At 43.1% G+C, this 20,664-nt stretch overlaps 1 protein-coding gene across 6 annotated transcripts in view; it reads left to right on the forward strand.

The window, feature by feature from the left end:
- CDK8 (cyclin dependent kinase 8) overlaps nucleotides 1-10,560 on the forward strand; it is a 181,643-nt gene extending 171,083 nt beyond the window's left edge. For 4 of the 6 annotated variants that reach the window (XM_074985692.1, XM_074985712.1, XM_074985728.1 and 1 more), the window contains 4 exons: nucleotides 2,665-2,762; nucleotides 4,190-4,268; nucleotides 4,385-4,543; nucleotides 9,306-10,560. In XM_074985692.1, the coding sequence (XP_074841793.1) occupies nucleotides 2,665-2,762; nucleotides 4,190-4,268; nucleotides 4,385-4,543; nucleotides 9,306-9,431 (462 nt within the window). In that variant the 3' untranslated portion in view covers nucleotides 9,432-10,560. Of the gene's footprint in view, nucleotides 1-2,664; nucleotides 2,763-4,189; nucleotides 4,269-4,384; nucleotides 4,544-8,266; nucleotides 8,307-9,305 lie in introns of all 6 variants that reach the window. The other 2 variants (XM_074985706.1, XM_074985700.1) reach the window with 2 other exon arrangements.
- Nucleotides 10,561-20,664: the final 10,104 nt, after the last annotated feature.

The following is a 20,664-nucleotide window of genomic DNA, read 5'->3' on the forward strand; positions in this document are numbered from 1 at the left end:
GGGGGCACTCCTGGAACTGTCCCAATTCCTAGTCAAAATGAAGGAGCTCTGTTAAAAGTATCTAAGGTCAAGGGACCTCTGGAATGCTCCCAATACCTGCCCATATCTTGAGGATCTTGATGATTTTTGCAAGGAATGTCACCACTAAACCCAAGAATTATGTGCCTGATTAGTTTTCCACAAAAGACCAAACAGCAAATATCCAACACAGCATGTCAGTCACCCAAAATCCCATCAAAAGCTACCTGGATTCCACATTTCCCATGGGGTCCAACAAGAAGGAGATTTGTCAGGGCATGAACCAGCAGTTTTGGAAACTGCACAAAAAACTCCATGTGGACACACTGCTATTGAAGAAAGTTCAACCAGCAGCCAGAATGAAATTGCTGCAAATGGAGAGCTCTGCCAGCAAATATTATGTTCTGTATAATTTTGTAGGGGAGGGATAGCTCAGTGGTTTGGGCAATGGCCTGCTAAACCCAGAGTTGTGAGCTTGGTTCTTGAGGGGCTATTTAGGGATCTGGGGCAAATAAGGAAAAGGTAGGGCATGGTGCTTGATCCTACCAAGAGGGCAGGGGACTGGACTTGACTCAATGACCCCCCACCCCCAAGGTCCCTTCCAGCTCTCTGAGATGTGTATCTCCATATTATGTTGTGACATAACTGCATTGGGTCATTTAAATTATTTTTTTTCTTTTTTGACTCAATTCCTGAAAGGGCTAGGAACTTCCATCCACCTACTTGGCATTTAACATCCCTGTCCCTAGCATGTTCAAAATTCATGCACTGGAGACTTAGCTGTGAAGGTCTTTTTTAATTCTCTACTAACACTCATCCCCTTGGTTCCAATACATTCATTACCATGACTGTTACTTGACAAGAGAGTAGAGCACAGTTCCCCTGATACTGTTTTTCTTGACTTCTTTGGGCTTACTGAGGGGGGACCCCTCTCCAACTGTAGTCAAGTATCGGAGAGGTAGCCGTGTTAGTCTGGATCTGTAACAGCAACGAAGGGTCCTGTGGCACCTTATAGACTATCAAGATCAGCATCTGATGAAGTGAGTCTGTGCTCACGAAACCTCATGCTCAGAACTTTTCTGTTAGTCTGTAAGGTGCCACAGGACCCTTCGTTGCTCTCCAACTATACTGCTCAGAAAGTCTCTCCACTTCCTGTTCCCACCTGCCATCCAAAATCACTCCATTGCACCCTCACATCTTGTAAAAAATGCAGGGAAATACTCAACACCCTTTTTTGAATACTATATAGAATAAAGTAAGATTACTATTCTCATATTAATACACACACATTGGATCACAGTATGATGTGCATTACTTGGCCCATTAAACTTTCCTGTGCCTTCTAGACATACATTAAGTGATTGCCACATTTTGTGGTGAGTATTCAGTACTGCGTGGTCCACTCGTTGAAACTGCCCTTTAAGGGTAAAACTTTGTTACGTTTTTAAAATACCATCAGTGTCAATAGCTCTGTAGTGACTGGGAAGCCTTGGTCAGCACAGAGGTTGTATGCAGTGTTTGTTTTTCTTTTCTTTGTAAAAGAGGGGAAAAAAGTAAAAGAGGGGCTGGTACTCAGCTGGCTTCCCTTCTACCTCACCCCCACTGGGGTTCCTGCAGCCAGGGCTGCCAAGGTGCTGGTACTCAGTACCAGTAAGTACTGTCACAAAAAACTGGTTGTATGTAAATCAAATGAAATGAAATACTTGAGAGCTAATTCCCACCAAGTAAATGTGCTTGTCAATATGATATAAAAACCCAGTTAATGAACTTGAATTAATATTAAAATCTTCTTCACAAAGAAAGGGCCGACCAGCAAAAGTATAGTACACTAGAGGGCCTGTTGCAGCTCTGCTTGCAATTGGAAGTTGGGCTGGAAGAAAGTTCTAGACAGAAACTTATTATAATACACATCCCAAGTGCGTGGGCCAGGCCCTGCACTTTCCAGAGGAGGAGCTCCATTGTGGGCTGGATGGGGCCCCATGCTGGCCAGGGAAGGGGCTGGGGCTGGCACAGCATGTGAGGTCTCCACTGAGGGGGCTGGGCTGGGGCCCACACTGGCCAGGGAAGGGGCTGGGGCTGGCAAGGTGCCGGGGGGGGGCTCCGTTGGGGGGCGCTGGCTGGGCCCTCCACTGGCTCTGGGAGGGTGAGGGCTTTGTTGGTAGGTGGGGCAGGGCCCTGCGCTAGGTGAGAGAGGGGCCACCACAGTGCAGGGGGGGCTACATCATGGAGCTGGGCCAAGCTCTGTGCTGGCCACGGAGCAGCTGAGGCCAACATAGTGAGGGGAGGGGTTGGGGGGAGCGTAGTAGAACCTTGCTTGGACAGACGGATGGACACTGTAAAAATAGTATATATGATTAATTGGGCTGGGGAAATTTTGAGAATTTTGGTGGAGCATTTATGGCAATGTTAATTATTTGAATGAGATTTTAAGTCTTATAGATAGAAACAAGTGGCTATTCAATAACAAATTCAATTACTATTTAAAACTAGGGGGAAATATGCGGTCCCTATTTTCCATTAGTGATTGGGATTAGATAGAAGTATAACATTAGATTGTATGAGTGGCAGTTTGTTTTGTCAGATAGTGTGGGAAGAAGATTTTCGTTAGTTTTCCTATTACTGATCTTTTTCTAAACTCCTCTCTAGCTTCAGAAGTTGCTTACGATGGATCCAATAAAGAGAATTACCTCAGAACAGGCTATGCAGGATCCTTATTTCTTAGAAGATCCACTTCCCACCTCTGAGTAAGTGGTAACTTTATTAATCCATTAGCATGTTCATTTTTTTAAGTATGTTCGTTGTTTACTGCTTACTATAAATATATGCCTTTGTGTCTGAATAATGAATTAAATTGTAACTGTCTGACGAGCAAAGAAAAAGCCATAATAACTGAAATGCTATTTGAGGTTTTTAAAATTAAGTAGCATTCCTATTAATTGCTTGCTTTATGAAACTTTGATCCTCTTAGTCATAATCCTGTTATTCACTGACAGGTTGATTATGCATGCTACAGATCTTTGTGGACAACTGCTAAGTGCCTGCAGGTTCAGTTCTCTGTACTAGAATGCCAGATGACATTTCCTAATTAGTTTACATTTTTCCATCCTATCTTTTGTTGTAAATTCGGGAGATGGGGGGGAAAACAGTACTGTTCTGTTCTTTCATACTTCACAGCTTAAATCCATTTTCCAGAGACGCTTTTTCTTTTCAACTGCACAGGGAGATTTCTAAACACAAGAAAGCTTACAGATGAAAAGGGTGAATGGTCTATAATAGGGTACCTTCAGATAGCCAAAGAATACTTAAGTGGCCTTGTTTTAGAAAGACCAGTAGTACATGCTGCATAGCATTCTTTTTGTCATTATTAAGGGAAGAATTTATAAAATGTGCTATGTGTATTTGTAACTGCTAATTAAAATGAAATTAATTAAGCACAGCTTAGTTGAAATATTTATGATGCCTCCTGACCTGCCTTTGTATTCTAGTGCTGTCTTGAGAGTGGTTTGGTTTTGCAGAAACTGGTTTTAGGTCAATATTCTTTTCTGTCAACCTTAAAATGGAAGTGTTGTGATACAAAATGAACACTGTGTTCACAGGTGCAGAGGCTCATTAGAAATAAAGGTATACCCTTATGAGTACTGTACATGTGGCGAAGTCTTAGTATGGGATACTAGTAGCAAATTCATTTATGCATGTCCATGAATCTAAGGTGAGAGACCTCATAACTCCAAAAGCTTCCAGGTCTTGTTGCAGTTAATATTTTTTATCCGGTAATGGAGTTTTTAACCGTCCAGCCACAATTGTAACATTTTATGAATTTCTGTGTAACTGTGTGACAGGAACTATATTGTGCACCTCTAGGGAAATTGATTCTGCTATCTAACAGGAGTCTTCCATGTCTCCAACTTCAGTCCGGTTGCTATATTACCCAGAAATACTGACACATTGGAGAAGTATAAGAGAAATGACCAAAAGCTTAAAACAAATACATATGAATTGTTACATTAAGTGAAAGACGTGAAGAAGGTTTAAACTTCTTGACAGTGAGATTTATTAGGCTGTGGCTGAGGAAATGTGAAACTAGATGGACAAAATACTTATTCTTGATTTATGAATGAGCTCTTTGATTCATATAGGCATATATACCATGACTGCTAACTTGTTTTTGCAGTGTTTTTGCAGGTTGTCAGATCCCCTATCCAAAACGAGAATTTTTAACGGAAGAAGAACCCGATGATAAAGGAGACAAAGTAAGTATTAATACGCATTGTTGTCTTGTCTCATTAAGCGTGAGCACAGTACTTCACATTTGCTGCTCTTGTACTGCTTTTGAGTTGAAATCTTCCTTTGTTTTTAACCAATTGAGAAGAACCAGCAGCAGCAACAGGGCAATAACCATACTAATGGAACTGGTCATCCAGGGAACCAGGACAACAGTCATACACAGGGACCCCCATTGAAAAAAGTGAGAGTTGTTCCTCCTACCACTACCTCAGGTGGACTTATTATGACCTCAGACTATCAGGTATCTCATTTTTGATTTTGCATATATTACAATATAGAAAAGCTAACTAAGTAACTTGGAAGAAACTACTTACAGTGCAGTACTGCTCTAAAAATGATTCAGTATAATGGCATGGCAGGGTTCCATTTACTTTATGCCAGCTACTTTCAGATCAAATGTGCTCAGTTGAAAAATTAGAAATTTTTTTCAGTCCTGCAATTTCAGTCTGTGAGATGAGTCAAGCTAGGAGTGGCAAATGAATACCATGCAGTGATTATTATTAGTATTATTATCTGTTAGCATTACCTTAATACTTATGAGTTATAGCCTCTGAGCAGGACCCCATTGTGGTAACAATGGTGCAAACACAGAACAGAAAGATGTTCCGTGGTCCAGAGGGCCTGTAATTGAAGTATGAAACAAAAGACAACAGACCACTAGAGACAGATCAGGGAGTGTAATAAAATAATGAGACAGTATGGGTCAACATGATAGGGGGTGGTCTCAGGACACCAGTGGCCTAACTCTTGTCAAGCTGGAAACACAGTTTCAAGAAGACTTTGAAGGAGGATAATGTGGGGCAGCATGGGAGAAAGCATGCAAGTGCTTGTTTGGATATTTGAAAAGTGGGCCGGGGGCAGGAGTTGATATCTCAGTTGTGAACAGGGAAGTAGGATGGGGATGAGCTGTCGAGAGGAGCCATTGTATGGATGAAAAGGGGGTGGGATATGCAGTGGTCAAAGTGACAGACTAGGAAAATGACCCTTGAAGCAACATTTTGAATGGATATGAGTTGGGCAAAATTGTGTTTTAGTGAAAAGGACATTGCAGTAGTTGAGACAAGTGTCTGGACCATGAGTTTTAGCTGTGTAGGTGGATTTAAAAAGGCCAAACTGTAGCAAAGCTGTCCAGAGAAAGTTGGTTAGATTTAGACATAGTTGATGACATGGAGAAGTCATAGTCAAAGATGATTGTGGGTCCAAGTCAGAGGATGGATGGTGACATTGTGCACAGTGATTGGGAAGCAAGGGACAGGTTGAACCTTTGGGACCTGACTGGTGTTGGATAGGAGAATTTGCCAGGTGACAGGAGGCTGACATTTTCTAGCAAGTTATCAACACTTCCACTGCTTCCCAGAGACATTTAGGGGTAAATTAAAGCTACATAACAGCACAGAACACTGATAGCTAGGACTAGTGGTTATAAACAAACTTCTTGGGACCAGAGGACACTTAGCCTCACCCATGATAAGTTCTGGATTAGAGTGATTTATCCTATATCTAGAATCGCTTGAGGTAGAAGATTAAGAGCTCGGTTATTTGGCAATGTTGAACTGAGCTGAAGTCCAAGAGAAATTTTTAATTTGGACAAAAGTAGATCTCTCTGATGTAGAGAAGTAGATCTTAATCACCAGCACAGAGGTGGCAGTTGGCTTTGTTTGTGGATGAAATTTCCCAGAAGAAGAAAGGAAGGGAGCTAAGGAGAGAACCTTTTGGATTCGTGGAACAACTACAGAAGGTTAGAGGGAAGAAGTAGAGGATTTTCCAAGAGACATGCTGAAGGAGTGAATAGAGAAGTAGGGGATGACGAGGATTGCAAGAGACCGAAAATGTATTGAAGTAGGTGGGGAGAAACTCCAGACAGTGATGGTAGACAAGGAAAGGGAGATGGGTGGTTAGCTGGAGAGGCCAGTGTAGTCAATGATGGGTTTTTTCGAATTGAGGGATTAAAACATGTTCATATTGTGGAACTCAGAAAAACACTTGAGGAGAGAGAGAAGTTAGGACGTAGTTAGAAGCTTGCCATATCCCCCCTTTCTACTTCAGAAAACAAGAATGAAAGTACAGTACATTTGAAATATTTTTTTTAAATGATTCTTGGGATTGTTGACTTGATGCTCTCAAGTAACCCAGTGATATAGTAGTTTTGACCTTGGCTCTGCACACCCAAAGGCATAGGAACATAAAGGCAGGTCATGGGTTCCATGGCCAAATTATCTTTACGGACTCAACTCCAGGATGTCAGTTAGTGTATCAAAGTTTTCAGGTCCATTTCACTAGACAGTAAACCCTCGAGTTATGTGAGGGGAGTGTTTCTGTAACTCCAGCATAACTCAAATATTCGTGCAAGTCGCAGGGAGATGGAATCCAGGCTGCCACTTGGTTCCCAGCTCCCCTCTGCTTACAGACCCAGGAAACCGACCAGCCGAACAGGGCCAGTCAGTTTCCTGGCTGCTTCTCCTTGCCTTCCCCCGGCAGTGTGGCTGTCAGCCTAAAAGCCCCTTTTCCCAGCCGTGCGACTGTCAACCTGACAGCTGTGTGGCAGGGAAAAAGGGCTGCAGAGCAGTGTCAAGTTGTACTTAACTCATGCTAAAGTGAGTTATGCACAGCTTGGAGCCATGCGTGTCGAAGGTTTACTGTACGTGGGCATTTTAGAGCACTGTGAATAATCAGTTCTAAACAAACCTCTATCCAATCTTAATGACTTGTCAGCAAGGGCTGCCTCAGAATGTAACTAAGATATTCTCACCCTCGGTGAAGTGTGCATTCTCAAAATACTTTCCAACACAAGGGTTGATCCTCCTTAAACCTGCAGGCAGCTAAGTCAGTTGCAGTCCAGAGATTGTTTTGGCATCCTTTCTGCCAGTCTCTGAAGAAGGTAGGTGCAGCAGAACTGCTGATCTCTCCTGACATCACCAAGGAAAACCGATGTAGGCTGTGTGCTTACACTATTCACATACTGTCACATACTACAGCAGCTGAGGGAACTTGCCCCTTCGTGGTAACTTGCCCCTTCGCTGTCTCAGCAACTCTTGGAAGTGCTTTGGCTCCTTATGGCTCGCCTTTGTGCTGTGCCTTTGGAAAGCTTTATATTTGACTTTCAGAAATCCAGTCTCTTTTCCCCAAACTTTTAAGGCAGGGATGATACTGCACTCTTGAGTTTATATAGAGTTAATAAGGCAGATGGACAGAACCCACATGTGATTGACAGCACTGAGGCCAAAGCAATTACATGTCATCTCTCTGAATCTCCCCCTAAGATTCTTCAACCCATGGAGGCAGGAGAAAATGTTAAAATACTCCATTGTTTTGACGAAACACCTGTCCCTTGGTTCTCTTGTACTGTTAGACTTGAGCCCTTCCATGGAAATAATCATCCTCTGAGGAGGTTTACCAAGACATTCCCTCAGTAGCTAAATCCTTTGTTTAATCCTTCTGGCCTATCAGTTCTCCCCCGTGCCAACTTTTTCTGATATGCATAAATGCAATTAGATAAGAATTTTTACAGGTATATAGACTTCTGTGTCCCTTGGTTTCAGAAGTGTCAGCTTGCACATTTAATGTGACAACACTGATATGAATTGAGTGGTCCTGCTACCCTGAGGATCTAACAAGCTTTTTTCTTCCGTTGAGAGGGTTAGTGTTGTTTGGAAGTAGAGCGGGATGGGTTGTTTGGGATTTTTACTTTTGTTTTTACAAGACATTGTTGATCTGTGCAATATGAATGCACTGAGTCATCTTGCAATTGGTCATATTAAAAAACAACATTTTTCAGTAGTCAGGAGGTGGGGCCTGTGCATTTCATTTATGTATAAAAGTTTGAGAGAGGGAACAACTAAAGCATTAATTGTTAATATTAACTTTGAAGCTTATTTCCATTTCCTGCATAGTTGATACACATTTTGCCAAAAAGTACATCCAGAGATTTTTCCACTGTTAAACAAACTCTTTATTTATTATACAGAACTGGATCATATGATGGCTGATCTGTCACTTCTGTTTAAGTGAGTAGTCTCTCCCTCAAGAGTGAAGATAAATGTCAAAACAGCTCAGGCATCATGTGAGCTATGACTTATAGCAATGCTAATTTATTCCTGCTGGGGGAAGTACTATTATAACTATTTATTTTCCCTTCTCCACCATGCAATTTAAGGAATGATTCAATTCCTTAAATTCATGCGTGCAGAGTATCTACCTACCTTGTTTTATAATGGGCATTTTTATTTCCCCAGTATGTAACGATCTCAACACATTTATTGAATCTAACTTTACTTCAGATCTAAAGGAAAATTTATGAAAAGTTTGTGTTTAAGCTACAGATATAAATCCCATCAGTGACAGCGTTTTACATCTGTAACAATTAAACAATAGTCTTATTTTTGTGTTCCACATTTATTTGGTCCTAGGCAAGTTAAACAGGTGTAGGATTTTGGCTTGTTCGTGAGCTGTTTGTGTCAGGAACTGACTGGCTAGAAAACACCTATCTCATAATGAGTGCTTCAGTAGCCCAAAATGAATCCTATATGCAAAGGTGTCCCAGGTAAACTGTCTTGTATTATCATTGATATTAAATACAAACAAAGCTGCCAAATGTGTGTTCTTGGATGCAGAAGAAAGCAGTGGAGGTTTCCTAGGATATTTTTGGCTGTAAATTTTATCTTTTTTCACATGCTGATATACCACGGTGGTAAGCATAAGGTGTCTTAATAGTTACATAGATGTTGGTGATGTGACAGATGTGAATTCAGAAGGAACAGTTTGGGATGGGCAATCAACATTGCTTGTAACACTCAATCAAATATTCCTGGTGTTCATATCCTTGACTACTATAATCAGAATAAGAACATTGTAAATACGAGTTATTGAGCTACTGAGCTGTAGTATGTGTTAATTATTGCCACAGACGGCACACAGGTCTGAAATAAAAAGAAGGGGTGGGGGAAATCAATGTGTATTATTTGTGCATCTACTGTAGGATCAATTCTCTTCTCCATTATTTCCAGCGTTCCAATCCCCATGCTGCATACCCCAACCCTGGACCAAGCACATCACAGCCACAGAGCAGCATGGGATATTCAACTACCTCCCAGCAGCCTCCACAGTACTCCCATCAGACACACCGGTACTGAGCTGCACCTGAATAATATCAATGCACTGTTGCTAATGCTGTAGGACTGGTTATGCAGCTGTCTGCCTGGAGCCTGGCTTGGGCCACAAGAATGTACTGTACTACCACACCTTCAAAATGTCTGATAGCCAAGTTCTACCACTTTTCGCAGAATGGAGTAGTGGCTCCCAAATTATACCTGTTTTGGGGTTAGACTTGAAAAGAAAGTGCTAGCACAGTTTGTGTTGTGGATATGCTACTTCCATAGTTTACTTGACATGGTTCAGACTGACCAATGCATTTTTTCCGTGACGGTCTGTAGCAGTTGAAGCTGTGAAATGTGCTAGGGGCAAGCATTTTTTTATTGTATGTGGTGAATTCTCTTGTTGTAACAACATTATCTGACCAATAGTAAATAAAATCCTTTAACTGGTACTTGAAGCATACAGTATATGTTAACATGGCAAAAAAAAAAAACCCACAAAAACCAAAATAACCATGACTCTAATTGGGATAATTTTGATATACATTTATTTTTAGTGACTTTTGTGGGTTGATTCATTTTCCACATTGATCAATGTTTTATGACCAACAAAATTGCTACAATAAGATTTTTTAAGAAAGTGGAAATGTTTGCATTTTTCCAGCAGATTACAAGCCTCCCAAAGATTGATTTCTAGCGTATAAGTTTGGTTTTGTTTTTAAATCTATGACTTGACTGGTATTAAAGCTGCTATTTGATAGTAAAATAAGTATGTTGTCATTGATATAAACATGTTTGGTTCAGCAGACAAACTCAAATGATTGTCATAGACAGTGTTTTATTTTTCCTATTAGTGTTGCTGAGTTGTGAGCATGCTTTGCGATTAAAAAAGCATGAATGATATTTCCTAAAAAAGGTGTGGCATCCATTCAGATATTTCGTCATGATTTCTGAGAGGTGGATTGGTGTAGTGGATTTTAAATTTTGTTCAGCTAATTATTTTTAAAATATGTTCGCACGTTATTAGGGATGCCCTGTTAAAGAAAAGGATAAGGTGTTAGGAGAGCCTTAGAATTTGAGGAAAAACTTTAACATAACAATGTACTGTATCAAACTATTTTACATGAATGACGCAAGTATTCTGAATAAAAAACTGAACATTGTTAAAAAGGTGTTATGTAATAAATTTATTTTTCATAAGTCTGCATATGAACTTTGCTTGTATTCCTTTTTATCAACAGATATGAAACACTTTTTAATTCCAAGCATCCCCACAGGCACTGTATGAATAGATCAGTTTCTTAATTCAAAAATTGGTTGAATTATTGCAAGTAGAAAGGGTTAGCCTAACTGCTGTGTCATCTATTTAAGTGTCACAATAACTGCAGTTACCCTCTTTCTGATTATCTGCACGATGTTAAAAGATAATCAGCTATGCTGTACAGACTTACAAAATATTAATTAAATTTTATAGATGATGAACCTGGTCCTAAGATACAGAATCTAGCCATACTAGCATTTATAAAACCACGTAACAGGTTTTCTAAAGCTTTTATCATGCTGGTATCTAATCCCACAATGCTACCTCATGGGGCCAGCATCCCCAACTACGTATACATTTTTTTCTATATGTGAAAGTGTTCAGTATTACAATGTGATGATGCCATTACATTACATGAAAATGTGTTTTTTGAGATGCCTTGTGGTAGGGATGAGAAGTTTAAGCCTGTGGTGCCCAATACACTCCCCATTTGCTGCATGTAGTGAACAGGGGATGTGTATTGTGGTGAATGCGGTTTGGCAGGCTGGTGCAGTGGCTCCTTGGGTGCCACATGGCAGTGGTGGCTTGGGAGTGCGGGCACAATGCAGCAGCTGGCTTGGACGCCATGGCGCACAGCTCTCAGGGTTGCGTGGCTTGGGGCTGGGCAGCTCCAGCTGCCCAGCACCAGTGAATCACCAGGGGCAAGAGGTAGGGTGCTTGGCTCTGGTGGGAGGGGGGATAGGGCACTTGGTGGCAGAGGGGAGATGGCGCCTGGCTGGCAGGGCATGGCATGTGGCGACCCAGTGTCTTGCTTTTGGACACCACTGGTATAAATTATAGGTAAGGTGAGCTGTGGACCAAATATTAAATTGGAATAAAGTATACCAGTAAATGAGAAAATGGACGCTTTCCAAATATTTGTGTTCATGTTAATGTCATTTTTCTATAAATCTTGGAGCACTAGGGGAATTCCAGAAGATTGGAAAAAGTTAACATTGTGCCAGTATTTTAAAATGTTAAACTGAATGAACCAGGTAATTATAGGTATGACAGTCTGACTTTGATCCTAAAGAAGATAATGGGGTGGTTAATATGGGGCTTAAAATTAAAAGAAGGTGATGTAATTTATGCCAGTCACCATAAATTTAGTGGAATAAATCCTGTCAAACTAAATTAAAAGTTTGGTTGATGAAGGTAATAATGTTGATAGGCAAGAAGGTGTTTGACTTGGCACTAAATGACATTTTGATTGAAAAATCTAAAACGATATATCAACAACTTGGTACACATCAAATGGATTGAAAGTTAGTTAACTGATAGATCTCAAAATGTAAGTGTAAACTGGGACTTATTAAAAAGATATAATTTCTTGGGTATTTCTCCTTGGCCTTATGCTATTAACATTTTATCAATGACCTGAAAGAAAACGTTTTCAGATAACACAAAAACAGGTGAATGGTATTAAAAAAAAAAAAAACAAAAAAAAAAAACTAGATCACTTACCACGTTTTAATGTCTCAGTTTAAGTGTACACAGCTGGAATAAAGAAAGAAGGTGTACTTAAGGGATGAGGGGTCTTGGTCTCAGAAAGCAGTGGTTCTGTAAGGATTTGAGGTTGTGAAGGCTAAGGTCTCAGTGCAGAGCTGTCGCCAAAGGGTCTAATAAAGTTCTTGGATGCTTAAGCAGGTGAACGTCAAATACGATCAGCAAGGTTCTTATTCGAGTGATTGCTCATGTGCATTCCAAGTTGGGTGTGCGCTGGCACATGCACAGTTGCTGGAAGCTTTTTACCCTAGCCAGTAGCCATCGGGTCAGTGCGGTGCCCCCTGGAGTGGCGCCTGCATGGCAACCAATGTATGCACCGCCCGACCGATCCCCCGCTCAGTTCCTCTTTGCCGTGCTGTTGGTTGCTGGAGCTCTCTCTCTACTCTTCTCTCTTAGTTTGGCTGGCAGCCATTACCTCTAAATTAGTTAGTAATTGTGAGTGTAAATAGTTGTAAATAGTTTAGATAGTCTTTATCATCTGTAAATAGTTATCACTTAGTTGTCAGAGAGCCGGGGCAGGACTTTAACCCCTCTTGGCCCTTCGGCAGCAGGGGATGCCTGGCTCTCCAGATTTCAAGACCTGTTCAAAACGTGGCAAATGAATTCCCAAGAATAACCCGCACAGGACTTGTTTAAGTTGCCTTGGTGAGGCACACCTTCATGAACATTGCTCCATCCATAAGGACTGTAAAAGAGCACAACGTTTAAAAATCCAACTAATGGAAGCAGCCTCGTGCCTGGACATTTCCTCTGCAGGAGCTCAGAGCAGTGCATCCTCAGTGCAGTACTATTGCTGCCATCAGAAAGCTCCTGGCATCAGAACCAGTCATCGGCACCTAGCACTGCAAGATGACACAGAAGTCAGTCCTGGGTGCCTCGCAAGAATAAGAGGCATATAAGGAACCAGTCCCCAGAGAGGGTAAAGGGATGCCTCCAAGGCGTCTGCCAGATCGCACCATGAGTTGGGTCATGAAGTGTAGGCATCGACGCTGGCACAAGGCAGGAGTGTATGCTCTCTGAGGCTGCCCTCAATGCCGGAGGCATTCAGTGAGGTGCAGGCCCTGTTATAGATCATGGTGCTGGGGCCAACACCCCACCAGGAGTCCTCATCTACACCAGAGGGACCATCACAGACACTAGTTCCAAAGTAGAGCACTGGGCAAGCATCATCTTTTATGACACTGTGGCTGGTCCTGGCACCCGATCAGCTTCCACAAGGCAGACCACGTACAATGACCTCATTTAGCATGCCCTACCATGCGGTGCAACTCCTTGCCCGAGGAGGCTGTGAAGGCCAGGACTCTATTAGGGTTTAAAAAAGAGCTTGATAAATTTTTGCAGGTTAGGTCCATAAATGGCTATTAGCCAGGGATAAAGTATGGTGCCCTAGCCTTCAGAACAAGGGCAGGAGATGGATGGCAGGAGATAAATCACTTGATCATTGTCTTCTGTTCTCCTTCTCTGGGGCACCTGGCATTGGCCACCGTCGGCAGATGGGATGCTGGGCTGGATGGACCTTTGGTCTGACCCAGTATGGCCATTCTTATGTTCTTATGCAAGGTCAACAGGAGTCTGCGCAAGCCCCGGGTCCCATGGCCGGGCCCAGATAATTGGCATCAGAATCAGCATCTGAGTCCGACTCATATTACTCCAGTTCGTCTAGAAGTGGGAGTACGAAGACGTTGCACTGCAGTGGATGCAGGCACCGGAGCCATCACTCTCTGGATGAGGGTTAGCAGGCAACCTCGCAAGGTGCACCTCAGTGGCCTTTTTGGACCCCGTAGGCAGTCCGTGAGATGCAGGGGCAGGCCAGGGGACTCTTGCATAGGGTGCCTGGCACTGCCCTGGTGCTGCGGGCAGTGCTGTCAGCATCACTGAGGGCACCTCCACCAGAACAGTCACGGGGGCTGGCTGTGTCGGACGCCCCTTCGGTGGGCTTGGCACCAATGTTGGCACAATTACAGATGGCACCAACCCAACTCTGGCAACTGCTGTGCAGGCACCAGCACATACAGCACTGTCGGTAACGGCGTCGGCGGGCCCAGTGCCCTCCCATGTGTTGAGCTACCCTGACATGCCCCTAACGCAGTCTGCCATATTCTCAGGCGTTCTACTGCTGGCGTCAAGCATGGCGCCGCAGGTTCCAGTGCTCGGAACCTTAAATAGGGTTTAGGCTCACCACTCTTGCTTGTAGGCATGGAAGGGGCAGGTGCATCATCCTCGTCCTCTCCAGACAAGGCCTTGGCTGGGTCCTCGGCATCCCCAGTCATGGAGGACGGTAGGTCATATCAGCAGTTGCTGTGCAGGGTAGCCCAAGGCCTGGGCATACAAGCTGAGGAAGTCAGGGCTGAAACAGACCCGGTGACAGTTATCTTCTCGGCATTGGGGCCCACAAGAGTAGTACTGCCAATTATTAAAACAATTGCTGGTATGGCAAAGACAGCGTGGCAGACCCCAGCCCCCCGCCCTACCCATGGCCAAGGAATGAGCGTCGGGACTTTGTTCCTGCCCAGGGCAATGAGCACTTGTTCATCCACCCTGCCCCTGACTCCCTTGCTGTCGATGTGGCAAATCATAGGGGGAGGACAGAGGTTTCAAGGCCCATCCCCTAAAAACAGACAGGCCAAACTCCTAGACTTGTACAGCGGAAAGGTTTATTTGGCGGGAGGACTACAGTTAAGGATGGCTGAACAGCAGGCTCTGGTTCCAGATACAAATATAACATGGCCAGCTCCTTATCCCACTTCTCGGAGCTGGTTCTGCCAGAGACTGAGCCTTATTTTAGGTGGTGAAGAAGCATAAGCTCCTATCCAAATTCACCTCTTTGTAACACCCCAGAAGTCAGTGGAGTAATGCATGCTTCCTAGGACCAGCGTTTTGCCATATAAGTTGCCTTGACACATTTCCATCCCGAAAGAACTTGTGTCCTTTTCCTTTTCAAGATTATTTTCCAGATGTTCTATACATACCTCAGGCAGCTAACCCGATAAATAGCTGTAAATGGATCAGTCTTGTCTCTTTCTTTTTCAGCTAGGTATGTGTTATGTATTTTAGGAAAATAGTTTTAAACATGCTGGCTAGAACACAAGCAATATTATGAATGCAGTTTGAGAGAAATTGTGTTGATTTGGAAGATAAGTTTAATAAATTGCATGCCCACAAAATACCTTTTCCTTCTAATATAGAGCTTTGGCACTAGACATAATATTTCAACGCTGTTTACCTTGCAGCAGACCATTATCTAGGCCAGTTTGAGCTTATTCCTAAGAGCTGGCTTAATGGAGGTTTCTTTTAGGTTAGTCATGTTATTCTAGAAATTGTTCCTGCTTTAAAGTCATGCTGAAAATGGGCCATAAGCTTATAGCACTGATCACCAGTTTAAATATGTTGTTTGCACTGTGACCTTGAGGGAGAGTGGATACATACCCTATGGAAGGTGACAAAATCGTAGAGATTGTGCTGTGCCTGAATGTAGGGCACATGGCAAGGAGCAGCTAGCATGCCCCTTTTTAAAGAACCTGTCGGCATGAAGGACATGGAGAAACTAATCTGTGATAAGAAGAAGGAGTGGACTCCAAAGACACACACACACACGCTCGCTCTCTCTCATCATTTGGGAAATGAAAATCAACATAACTTACTAGTCTAGTGCCAAAGCAACAACCTATCCTTCAGGAGATCAGAGTTCACGTCGAAGTCACCCCCTGTAGCTGTTCTCTGATTGGATGCAGAGGAAGCACATGGCTCTCCCACTCAATATCATGTGCAATCAGCATGCACCTCACTTCATAATACTGGTAGAAAAAAAATGATGTGGAAAGAAACCAGTAGACTCTGTCAATGCTGTGCGTCGGCAACAGTAAACAAAATGTCTTGTGGGCCCCACGGACAACCCTGGTGGTTGCCCACTCTGTGGTAGGTAATTGAGGAGAGTGGGCCTGCAAGAGCTTTATTTCTTGTTGATTATCAATACCGAATTTCCAGCCATGAAAAATGTGTCAGAGTGTGAAAACTGGTCTTTTGCGTGCTCTTACCCTGTACTGTACAGATTGCATGGGGGAGCCCACCATTCCTCAAACTGGGGGTCCTGTCCCAAAAGAGAGTTGCTGGGCAATCACGAGGTTATTTTAGGTGAGCTGTAATATTGTCCTATCTCATGGTCCATTAACTGAGGTGCTCCTGGAGCCAGCTAGAAGTTTTGTCCCAAGACCGAGTGACATGGAGGAGACTTGTAGATGACCTATGCTCCATGTAGAGTACAATGGCTAAGTAGTGGTGGTGCAATATTGTCACCCTTACTTCTGTGCTGCCCTCACAGTTGAGAGGCTGGAGACTACAGCAGCTGGTTGGGTGCCTGACTCTGAAGGCAGTGCCCTCCCAGCAGTAGTGTGGGAGGAAGGGTGTCAGTTTCATACGATGCCAGCCACCTGGGCAGCTGGAAAGTGGCAGCTGCTGAATGAAGGCCCGGCTGTGCAGATACCAGTGCAGATGTAAGAGTGCCCATATCATATCACGCCGTCCCTCCTGTGCTGCTGCAGGCAGCAGCTCCACTTTCAGAGCTGGGCTCCTGGCCAGCAGCTTTGGCTTTCCAGCTGCTGCCCAGTTCTGAGGCATCAACATCACCAGCAACTGTGCAGAAGTAAAGGCATCAGCACTATAACATCCTCTATGTCCTGTAATCTTATGGCTCCCCACCACTCCTTTTTGGGAAAGGACCCTACAATTACAAATATCTGAAATCGTGAAATTTATATTTTTTTTAAAATCCTCTGACTGTGAAATTGGCCAAAATGGATTGTGCATTTCTGGTAGGACTGTAATTGTGTGTGAGAAGGAAACAATCCAGATTGATTCTCAGAGCCTCAGGTGTGTTTGCAGGGCTGTCTGTCTTGTTTTGTAAACTGACACTTGAAACTGAGCAAATTTACATGGGATCAAACAGCCACAATTACTCATGGGAATCACAGGGTGCAATTCTAAGTCAGTTTCTTGAGGGAAAACACTTCTTTTCAGCCAGGTGTTAGAACCATCTCAGCAACACTGCCACTTTACAGCTGGGCCAGATGGTGGACACCTACAGGAGGCTAGTTTAGAGATGAAGGAAACGTGTGTCTTAATATTAAGCCAAGTTATACAGAAGGACACCTTGATTCAGTACAGCTTGTGTGATATATACCAGCCACCCATGAACAAGTACACTGCAAGCTAGAGTGGCGAAAGGCTGAGTAGCAGGAAAGAGCACACTGTAACCATGTAACACGATATACAAAGGGTTAATCTAGTAAACACAATAGAAACTGATTAAACAAAATGGAACAAACAAAAGATCTAAAGCCACTTGTCTTCTGTTAGGATTTCACCGCCAGGCTCTCCTTTGCATCATTTATCATTCCAGCCTGGTCATAAACATTTACTAGATATGTGTGTGTTTGAAAACCTCAGGGCGTGGACTGTGGACTTCAGAATTTCTTTTCTTGAACTGCAGCATGTGTCCCTGAATAAAGCCATTCTACAGTCAGAGCCTGGTGGCTGATGAGCAACTGCTTTTCTTCGTCACATCTCAGCAAGCCTCTGCCACATCAGTGATTCTGCTTGAGCGATGATGCTGTAATTGACAATCGTGCGCTTTTCCAGTTCACACAGCAGCATACAAATTGTCAATCAGCTCAGCTAACAGGAAGAAGAAAACCACCTAAAATTAAGAGCTATTAATCCACCAACCAGGTGAGTCGGCGTAGTGGCCTCATGGCTGCTTCTGTAGCACTGGCAGAGTTTCTAACACTGCATGAATGAAGTATCACACAAACCTATTTGCAAAGGAGCCTCTTCCATCCTTCTTTGAAAATCTGGACAGGGAGAGAATAAAAGATGCAGAGCGCTCGGGAGGGTGGGCAGCTGCAGCAGATGTAAGTTGAGATGAGAGAAGGAACCAGGCGTATGTAGCACGTATGCCTGGTATAGGACACAACTGTCTGTCTCACTGCATTCTGAATAGTAACAAAGAGGAAGCCGTGCTAGTCTATACACTATCAAAACAAAAAGCAATCAAGTAGCACTTTAAAGACTAGCAAAATGGTTTATGAGGTGAGCTTTCATGGGACAGACCCACTGTCTGAAGAAGTGGATCTGTCCCACGAAAGCTCACCTAATAAACCATTTTGCTAGTCTTTAAAGTGCTGCTTGACTGCTTTTTGTTTTGATAGTGCATTCCGAATAGTTTCTGAATGGAGAAGACGTTCTCAACCCTCTAGGCTCTCAGGGGTTATTGTGCTTTTGCCCAAGGGATTTCGAAGCGCACACCACTACAAGTGTAGAGTAGAGTGAAATGAAAGGGGGTTCCCGGGCACTTGATCGGATTCACTTTGAAGATTACATGGTGGAATATACTCCAAACCACTGGCTAGACTTAATGCCATTGTTTATTTATGCCTTATGGGGGTACAGCTTTGCCCATAGATCACAGAACTGTGTCTGGCCTTTATGCCCTCTATAATATCCATTTGGTGTGAGCTCAGTACATGACCCTAATAGTTTGTGAAGCATAAGTTCATTCTTCAAAACAAAACAAGAACATGTATTCTGAAAACACATTTGAAAATCCGTATTCTATCTACTGATGATGTTCCTAGGCAGAAAAGGTGCCAGTAACAATGTGTCATAATACTGTAAAAAGCTACCCTAAAAGAATCTCCTTCCCATTGTAAAGATAAAGCATTCGCACTCTTTCTTTGCTTAACCTGTTGTTTTCTCCCTTTCTGGAATAGTGTGTTTATATTTTTGACAGCACCTGGGCTCAGGTTGCAGTCCTTAAGATAAAAAGAGGTAAGTCCCAGTTAGCTCCTAGTATCACTGCCAGTGGTGGGAAAAGATGGATGGTAAGGAAAGAGCACATATTCAGTTCCTCTCTCTGATAATTCCTGCTATGCTAGCACTGCTTCTCTTACCATTGCAGGGTCAGGGTCACAGGACAGTGATACTTACCATCAGTTACATGATGATCAGAGGACAACAAAAATGCACAAAACTGATGGATTTTTACAGAAGTTTGGTGCATTTTTTCTACCTTAAAGAATAACACATACAAGAGACTCATGTTAATCACATAGGGAGAGCAATTAGGCCTTTACCTGACAGATCTTAGGTTTACAGCTCGGTCATGCAACTATGGTGAGCTTATAATATCAGTGATTCAGAATCAAACGCTCTTTGGAATTAAGCTACCAACATATAAACAAAATAAAAAAAAGACTCTTGAGCAAAATGATACTATAGTAAAAATGGTCAGGGAATCATTGATGTGTGAACAGGTATTGCTGAACTAGCTGATGAAAATGGTAGGGATAAAATTGTGTTAGGAGTTCCGAGAAATAATGGAGCGGAAACTAGAGAAGGAGAAAAACAAACCACTGGACTGTAAATGGTCTTGAACCAGATCTGCTGCTGTTGTGACTCCATTTCATGTGGTTAGAGGAGTCCCTTTATGATACTTTGAGCCTATGTTTGAAGTCTGGAAGTATGTGAAACAGGTATTTCTAGCAGCTTACGTTCCATTGTTGGTGTCCAGTGGGCCAGGATCCCACTGAACCCAGCAGAGAAGCTGTCCCCTTGTCCATGGGTAAGACAGGAATACTGCAAAAGATGGAAAGAAAAGTGACTAATGGATGGGAGCTCAGGTGGCTTGGAGCGCCCCCTCCTTGAGTCCTGGAAGCCACCTAAATTTTCTTATCTGTTGCTCTTCTATCATGGCAACACTTGTGCAGGGTAGCTCAGAGCAGTATTAAGTGACACCTGAACACATACTGAAGTGATGCTGCTAGATTTAGGGAGCTATGCATAGTACACTGTGTGTACTCTTTCTTCCCTACTAGGAGGCAACACCCACCTCAAGCTAATGAGGCTCATTGACGTCTTACCACCATTATTAATGCCTTTGTTACTTTTGCACTGTACTGTGCTGTAGTCCAGGTTACCTGTAAAGATCATTCCATGCAGAACCCAGTGACCTGCTTGCTCAGTGGTGTTCCACATGCTTCCAATGCATTGTGCCTGGGTGGGCTACTAGGGTCCTAAGTGCAATTGAAGTTGCGTGTTTCATTCAATGAAGCCTTTTGTAGTTTGGGTCCCATCTATCTTAGAGACCCTCTCTCGATGAAAGAAGCAGGCAGTTGAGTTTGTCTGGGATACTCTGGCTAATTGGTCCATGGTTTGAACAGTAGAGGACTGAATACAGGGCATCCTTAATGGCATGGCGGATAGAATGGGGGTAAGACAACCCTAGACTCTGGGATTTGCATCCCCAGCTGCTCCAGCTTGGCTGGAATATACAGCCATCCAGGCACATTGCATGTTATCTAGTCACCTCAGGCTGTGCTGGAGTGAATAGGGGGAGCTGCTTTTGTGTCTGGAAATTTCTATTTTAAGTTGATTTGTCTGTATGCCTACTTCTGTTGTAAGACGTTTGTGAGT

Source organism: Carettochelys insculpta, chromosome 1 (assembly GCF_033958435.1).
Source record: "Carettochelys insculpta isolate YL-2023 chromosome 1, ASM3395843v1, whole genome shotgun sequence".
NCBI classification, from domain to species: Eukaryota; Metazoa; Chordata; order Testudines; family Carettochelyidae; genus Carettochelys; species Carettochelys insculpta.